Source organism: Solanum stenotomum, chromosome 10 (genome assembly GCF_019186545.1).
Source record: "Solanum stenotomum isolate F172 chromosome 10, ASM1918654v1, whole genome shotgun sequence".
In the NCBI taxonomy this organism is placed as follows: Eukaryota; Viridiplantae; Streptophyta; class Magnoliopsida; order Solanales; family Solanaceae; genus Solanum; species Solanum stenotomum.
In genome coordinates this window covers 45,943,739-45,951,852 of record NC_064291.1, presented here as the reverse complement: position 1 = coordinate 45,951,852, position 8,114 = coordinate 45,943,739, and the positions used below count along the sequence as shown (strand labels likewise).

Here is an 8,114-nt window from a genome sequence, read left to right as displayed (position 1 = left end):
ATCTAGTACTACTTTTATTGGTTTTGTCTTTGTGACTCCGTCTGATGAGCCGTGGTTTTTAGCTCGAAAAAAAGTTTGATAAGTAGGGCGCCTGATACCCAGTTAGAACTATCAGACACATGAACTCAATAAAAGTATGTATTAGTTTCTTGACAGGCTCTTTGCTTGGGTAAAATAATTAAACCATGCAATCTGAGAAACTATGTTAAAATTCTTGTGTATTTCGATTCTTATGTAGTTGGACTACCTCTAAGGATATTGACTTTATTTAATAATAAAAATAATAATTTTTAAAAATATTTTCTGTAAAATTAAGTAAAAAAATATATTATTTTTCACTATACAATATACAAACTGATGGAGTAATTAAATTTGTTTCAAATTAGATTTAGAGAAAACAAAAAATGAGAAAAAAGAGGACAGAGAAAAGTAAAAAAGAGAAACAAAGGTCAAGAAGAAAAATAAAGCAGGGGTCCCAGCATCATAATATAATATTAATAAAATAATCTCCTCATACACCGAACACATAATAAAAAAATTCTAACTCTTTCCCATGGACTAATTGGAAAAAGAGCAAATTTGGGGGATAATTCTCCCATCCATTTTCATTTTATTACACCTACTCCTCTGACTTTGTTATTCTATTAATAGTTAAGTCAGCCAATTTGGGGGATAAATATTAAGATAAGGTGGGGTTGGAAATTAATTAAATGGTACTTCTTTGTCTCTAATTATTTGTTCACTTTTATTTTTTTAGTTATTCCTAATTACGTGTTAATTTTAACAAATCAAGTAAAGATAATTTTTTTTATTATATTCTCAATTAATTACTTTGAAAAATATAAAACTTCTTGAAAATCTCAAGCTTTTATAATTCATCAACTTCATAATTAATAGAGATAAAATAATAATTTACTATGTCAATCATTGTTTTCTTAATAAGTGTGTGACTTCAAAACTAAATAAGTAATTAGTGAGAAAGAAAGTATTATACAACAAGTTGTGGGATTATAGATTGAGAGAAAGATAGTTGAAACAACTGAGTAGTTTTCAAGTCTCTCTATCCTTTTGATCTTGTGAAGGGATTTCAAGTGAAAATCTTTGTGTTTCTTTGTAATTTTGAGTCCCAATTTGATGGCAGCTTATACAGCTGTAATTTCTCTTCTTCAAACTCTTGAGCAACTTCAGCAGAGCCATCCAGATCTCATTCAAGGTAAAATGGTTAAAACAGTCGAATCCCTTCTTGTTACTGCTGAATATTTTCAAAATGTTGTTGAGGAAACTAGCAAGAGTAGATTTGATCCAGAAAAAATCAAATCTTTGGAGGAAAAAATAAGAGCTTCTGCTAGTTATACAGAAGATGTTGTTGAGCTGACGATTTATCAAATCATGGAAGACTTAAGCTGGACATTTGGAATTACGCCTACAAGTTCACTACACAAGAATTTGCTATCCGTTGTTGAAAAACTCGATTCAAAAAAGAATGAAGTGATGGAGATTGTTTCTGAGTTTACCACAAGCACTCGTGATGATCAAATTCTTGAATCTGATGGGGATTCCTTGATTAGCAACCCAACGCTGCAACATTTGGAAGATGATATCGTGCACGGACTTGATGATGACCTGGAGATAATAGTTGAAAGACTGACAGGACAGTTATCGGATCTGGACATTGTCACAATATCAGGCATGGGTGGCATTGGCAAAACAACACTCGCTAGAAAAGCTTATGATCACCTAAAACTCAGGTATCATTTTGACATTCGTGTTTGGATTACAATATCTCAAGAATATGGAAGAAGAAATGTGTTGTTAGAGGCTTTACATTGCATTTCAAAGCATACAAATATTGACATAAAAAAAGATTATGATGTAAAGGATGACAATGAGTTAGCCGACCTGGTGCAGAAAAGCCTAAAGGGTCCAAGATACCTTGTTGTTGTTGATGATATTTGGAGTACGGATGTTTGGGATAGCATAAGAGGTATATTTCCTGATTACAACAATAGGAGTCGAATCTTATTGACTACTAGGGAAACAAAGGTAGCAATGTATGCAAATCCTAGTAGCCCTCATGAGATGAACCTCTTGAATTTAGAAAACAGTTGGAAGTTACTTTGTGATAAGGTGTTTGGACCAAATAATTGTCATCCTCCTGAGTTGGAAGAAATTGGAAAGAAAATAGCAGGAAAATGCCAAGGACTACCCTTAACAATTTCAGTGATTGCAGGACATCTTTCTAAAGTGTCCAGGACATTAGGAAGTTGGATGGATGTGTCCCGAACCTTAGGTGAAATCATTTCTAGTCATCCAGATAAATGCTTAGGAGTGCTCGGTTTGAGTTATCACCACTTGCCTAATCACCTCAAACCTTGCTTTCTTTCTATGGGTAGTTTCCCAGAGGACTATCATGTTGAGACTTGGAGATTGATTCAATTATGGATCGCAGAAAGTTTTATAAGGAGGCCTGGAAGTGATAAAAGCTTGGCTGAAGTGGCAGAAGATTATCTGGAGGATCTTATCAGCAGGAATTTGATAATGGTTAGAAAAAAGAGATTCAATGGTGAGATAAAAGCATATGGAATGCATGATCTACTGCGTGAATTCTGTTTGACGGAAGTTGAACTGACAAAGTTTATGTATATTGAGACAACTAACATAGCCCCTACTGTTTCTACACAGAGGCATTTCAGTTTTCAAAAAAATTACGGTTATTCAGTTATTCATCTTTGCGATCTATTACCATCAGTTGCCAGATCTATCTACTTATTTCCTGACTTTATGTTCAGAGTAAACCTTGAAGCTTTCTCCCATTTCAAGCTTCTCAGAGTATTGGCAGTATTCGATGAATATAAATGTTTTCGTTCATTTCCACTTGTAATTACAAAATTATGTCATCTGAGATATCTCCAAATTCAATGTTATGACAATCCTCCTGCATCAATCGCAGAGCTTCAGAATTTGCAAACTTTAATATATGGGAGAGAACGTTGTTATACAACTTTACCAGAGAAAATATGGATGATGAAGAACTTGAGGTGTATACAAATAAGGAAAGCCTGCTGTTTACCTAGTCCTGGAAGAAAAAGTATCCTAAATAAGCATCTCGTGATAGGGATGCCAAATTTAGAGGAACTTTCTAATCTCTCTTTGTCCAGTTGTAAAAATGAAATCTTTTCTAACATTCCCAATGTAAAGAGATTGATCATCCAAAATACAACTATATTGAGAACCGGGGATAGGGCCAATCACCTTATTGATATTTCCAGCTTAACAAAACTCGAAGCATTGAAGTGTGTCAAATATTTATCTTTGTCTATGCAACCACTGATCTCCATCAGGTCTTTACCAACATCACTCAAGAGGTTGACTTTAGCTGGCTGGCATTATTTTCCTTGGAAAGATATATCAACTCTTGTTAAGCTGCCAAATCTTGAAGAGCTCAAACTTAAAAATCGTGCAGCCAATGGTTATGTATGGAGATTGAATGATGAAGACAAATTCCAAAGCCTAGAGTTTTTGTTATTTTGCGACATAAATCTTGAGCATTGGGAAGCTAGCAGTGATAACTTCCCAAATCTAAAACGCCTTGTTCTGAAGGAATGCAAAAAACTTAAGGAAATTCCAATAGATTTTGGAGAAATTTGTAGTTTGGAGTCAATGGAGTTGCATAATTGCAGCACTCTTGCTGAGGATTCTGCAAGAAAGATTGAACAAGAACAAGAGGACATGGGTAACAATTGCCTTAAGGTCTACATCAATATATAGCACTCAATGTAAGTTTACATTTCTCCAAAAATAAAATAAAAAGTTTCATTATTCATACTATTAATTAGTCCATCTTTGCTACATTTTACCTCCTTGAAATTACGATTATGAATTCTGCTTTTATCTTGAATATATGCAGGGGATTGATGCTTATTTTGAGGGACAATCTGACAGTATAAGTTTGTTTGAAGGTAGGTTCTCTCTGAAAGATGGACTCGGATAGGAATAGAGGATAGAAGCTGACAGCAAGTATTCTCCTCCGGGCTTAAGTTGTCTTCAAAAAATACAACATTTTCTTTTATGTTATTATCCTTTGTTAGATTTTGTTTTAGGAATAAGCATGTCTTGCCAATTTGTGAAATCTCTTCAACTAAATTGTTGCGCAAGATTTGACATATATGTATGTAAAGTAATATTTGATCTCTCTCTATATATATACAATATAACTTTTTAGCAAAGGGTGATGATTGTAGTTCCGACTCTACCAGAAAGTAGGCTTTTGTGTAGAATCATATGATATATGGTAGGTAGCATAGGAAAGAGTAGAGAGATCTTTCTACTCTTTTTCCAATTAGTCCATAGGAAAGAATTACTACACTAGTTAGGTAAGAATCGAGGGTGGAGTGGTTACGAGTTCTATAGAACCTAGTAGCTGTGGTTCAAACTCTATATACGTGTTTAAATCTGGTGATTGCATTTGCACTGCACCAGGTTTCAGATCTGCACTCAGCTGTGTTTCCTAAACTCACCCGAGTCCCTCAGGTCCCAATCATGCCAACAAGTCTCGAAACATAATACCAACCTATCCCAGGCCTCATAATTTAACATGTATTCTAGGTTACCAATGGATCCTTATTAAGTAAAGTTGAGCTGATTGTCCAACTACTTTTTACATTGTCTTTACATAAAATTTGAACTCTATTTTCATTAGACTGTACAAATTCCCATAATATCTTGGAGAACTGGTACGATAGAATTATCGATTCTTCTCTTAGAAAAATGTTTGCTAAGAAATTTAGGTCAGTCATAAATATACCATGAAGGTAAGGCAATGTAATCCTGAATTGTTAAGTCACAGGAATCAAAAGGGTGAAAGCATTGTGTTATGTAGTACCTCTCTTTAATCATCTGGTGCATATCCAATAGACTGAAAACATGTTAAATTTTTCAAAGTAGCCAGAACAAGAAAAACATAAAAACAGAAGATTGTCAAGTAACAAAAGAAACTTCAATCTTAAAGAGTACTATCAGACTCAATATCAGAAATGCTCAAAATTACCAAAACCATGTAGTACTACATCCAACAATAACTAAAACCAGACCCAAAAATAGCAGGAATTACATTCCAGAGAACTAAGCGGCAATGGATGGCTTAGAAGCTGCAGAGAGTCTAGACCTCTTCTTAGCCAAACTCTCGCTACGCCTTTCTCTTTGTTCCTTCAACCTTGAAGCAAGAAGCTTCTGATAATCAGCTGCCTCTGACTTGGCCTTGGCAATTCTCTTCTTCTTGTCAGCAATTCTTGCCCTCTTTCTTTGCAGAGTCAATGGTGTCACGAGCCTCTGAATCTTAGGAGCCTTGCTTGCATTTTTCCCTGTTGCACAACGCATCATAATAGCATTGAGAACATGTCCAAACTGCTATAATTTGAATACAGAACAGAATAGGGACCTGATGAGTAGCTATAAAGGAGAAAACTCACCAGATTTGGTAGTGAAATTTCTGCGGTAGGTGTTGCAATACTTCCTGACATCATCTTCCTTGGAAAGGTTAAAGAGCTTTCTGATCTTTGAAGCTCTCTTGGGTCCTCTCATCCTTGGTTTCTCAGTGTCAGTCAGTCCAGGCAGATCATTCTCACCCTTTTTCACGATAACAAGATTCAGAACAGAAAGGTCAGGGCTAACAATGCATCCACGGACAGATTTCCTTCTGCGCTCACCATTTCTCCTACCATGTCCCCGGAAACAAGGAGTACCTGTTTTATATAAACGAATTAGATAGTTACACCAAAAAGTTATTCACAGCAAATAGGCACCACCTTTAAGAGAATATCAAGCACAAGTACCTCGGTACAGCAAAAGGCGAACACGGCCTGGAGTTAGAACTCCCTGCTTCATGGGGAAACCTTGCTTGTCACATCCTCCCATGATCTTGAACACATAACCCTTGAACTCCTGCCGTCAAAAGAGCAACATTTTTCTAATAAACTCATATAAAGTACCACCAAGAAAGTTATAAAATATATGCACCAGAAACTTACCTCACCCAGGGCATCTCCGCTGACCTCTTGGGAGATCCTTTTGTCAAAAAAGGCTCGACTGCATTTCCAGATATCAGGTTAGGTAACACGAATATAAACTACCTAAGTGGTGTGCAAATGCAAAACAATGAGCATACTGAAAAATGCAACATACAAACTGCAACAAAATCTATTAACAGCTATATACCAAGCTAAAACAGTTACAAGTAATCACTGTGCTGTCAATGACAAAAAAATACACAATTCAATTTGTAATGCAAGGAAATAAACTGTAGATGCATCCTTATCAAAAAAAATAAACTGTAGATACATGTACTAACAGACAGAATAATTGAAATATTTTCAGTGTAATGAATAAAGTAAAAGAACATGTCAACCAAGTTCAACCGATGTAAATTGGTTATTCTTATACTAAAGTATTGATTTCTAAATTGTACTCAGTGATACATTCATAGTTTTTCAAATTTAATATAACTGTCATTTGTATTTATAGTCTAGTGATGCTTTCAAAAGATAAAGCCCATGAGCACATACATATAGATTCCATAACTATTTGTGTCCAGCTCCAACAATATAAACAAATATCCTCAAGGTACATCATCTTGTGAAAGCAAATCAAGGTTTCCAAGCAATTACCAACCGTGGAACAATAGCTATCATTCTTCAAAGAAGTATACCACCATGGACCAAAATTTTTAGGCCAGACTTCAGTCAATAATGGCTTGTTTGGGTGGCTATTTTTTTAATCAATAACTTGTTGGATGGTTGTTGCTCAATATTCATAACATATTGTATTGTTTTGTAGAGACAACATTTGAATAGCTTGATTCATTTGATGTGGTTTTATTGTTTGGTTTGATTGTATCATAAGCTAAGTTGCTCGGACTCTCCAAAATTGTCGCCGCACCCATGTCGGATCCTCCAAAAATGCACTACTTTTGGAGGATTTTATGAAGTGTTTGGGCAACTTAGACAGTAGGTAATAAGTTTATGAACCTTGTAAATATTAGGTTTATCAATGCTTATTATAAAAACAAACTACAAAACATCATTTACCAGATTTATAGCTACTTATTACTTGTAAATATTTCAAGTTGTTAAATTCAAGCAATAAATAATGACATTAACCAAAAACAAAATGGAAAACCCAAAATCAGCATAAATAATGTAGATGGAGAATGATACAAGGGATACAAGAAGGTAACAGCAAACAATGCAGAAATTTGAGGTGGATATGTCTAATAGGGAAAAGAATGGAGCTGAATTGAAAAAATAGTGTAACAGAAAAACATAGCATTATGAAAGAAATATAACATAACATTGGTAAATGGTAACAAACACCCAAACCGAACACATACACAATTAGATAGAACAAGCGGACTATCCACACGATACATATAAATCAAAGAAGCAGAAACTATTTTAAGCATTAAGCACGCGAGGCCAACTGTTACTATCAAGCGGAATTCATAACGTTTGGTACTTTAAGCCTTTCAAATGGATCATGAAAGGCTTAACGAACATAATACAATTACTATCTCAACAAAACAAATCCATATAATTCCTTTTCTAAAACAAAGCGAAATCGAAAAACTTCATATTAGAAGATAAACACTATAGTAATAGTAGTAGTAGTGGCATTATTAATAATTGCTATAACAACGATTATACAAACAAACAAAAAATGAAGAAGGATACAAACTCAAATAAAAATGAAGATAAGATGAGCTAATTACAGTTTCTGGTCATCGTCAATCTCGAGCTTCTTCTGGCAACCAGTGGTCGGATTTGCAATGTTGAACTGCAAAACAAAAACACACAAAAAAATCAAAATGCATATATCGAAAACCAAACATATACATACATAGCTTATCTAATCCAATCAACAAAAGAGAAAAAAGCTGCGGTATACCTTCATCTTCGGAAGGCGGCGAAGATGAAAATGAAGAACAAGTAGGTGCCTTTCTCTTCTTCTCTATTAGGGTTTTGACAGTGAACAAACTTTCATCTCATATACTCTACTGCTACTTTTTTGGGCTTTGGGCCTATTCTCATCAACGATTTGTTTTTATAATGGGCTTTTTAGCT

General features: G+C 34.7%; 2 protein-coding genes across 2 annotated transcripts; one reads left to right on the top strand and one right to left on the bottom strand.

Moving 5' to 3' along the window:
- Positions 1-1,082: 1,082 nt before the first annotated feature.
- On the top strand, positions 1,083-4,185 carry LOC125843248 (putative late blight resistance protein homolog R1A-10). The gene is made up of 2 exons (XM_049522459.1): positions 1,083-3,776; positions 3,908-4,185. Exon 1 carries the CDS (start codon positions 1,135-1,137, stop codon positions 3,766-3,768), a length of 2,634 nt encoding a protein of 877 aa, XP_049378416.1. The 5' UTR covers positions 1,083-1,134; the 3' UTR covers positions 3,769-3,776; positions 3,908-4,185.
- An 823-nt stretch (positions 4,186-5,008) lies between these two features.
- LOC125841500 (40S ribosomal protein S6-like) lies at positions 5,009-8,066 on the bottom strand. Its single transcript, XM_049520647.1, has 6 exons — positions 7,939-8,066; positions 7,763-7,827; positions 6,027-6,084; positions 5,832-5,940; positions 5,469-5,741; positions 5,009-5,360 (listed from the first exon to the last, which is right to left on the bottom strand). The coding sequence occupies exons 1-6, from the start codon at positions 7,942-7,944 to the stop codon at positions 5,122-5,124; spliced, it is 750 nt and encodes a 249-aa protein (XP_049376604.1). The 5' UTR covers positions 7,945-8,066; the 3' UTR covers positions 5,009-5,121.
- Positions 8,067-8,114: the final 48 nt, after the last annotated feature.

Bases quoted from the DNA above. Each gene is read 5' to 3' on its own strand.
- LOC125843248 (XM_049522459.1), top strand. From the start codon at position 1,135: ATGGCAGCTTATACAGCTGTAATTTCTCTTCTTCAAACTCTTGAGCAA.
- LOC125841500 (XM_049520647.1), bottom strand. The intron at 6,085-7,762 runs GTAATTAGCTCA...CTGGAAATGCAG, and splicing joins ATTGACGATGACCAGAAACT to TCGAGCCTTTTTTGACAAAA. The intron at 5,742-5,831 runs GTACTTGTGCTT...TATATAAAACAG, and splicing joins TCGCCTTTTGCTGTACCGAG to GTACTCCTTGTTTCCGGGGA.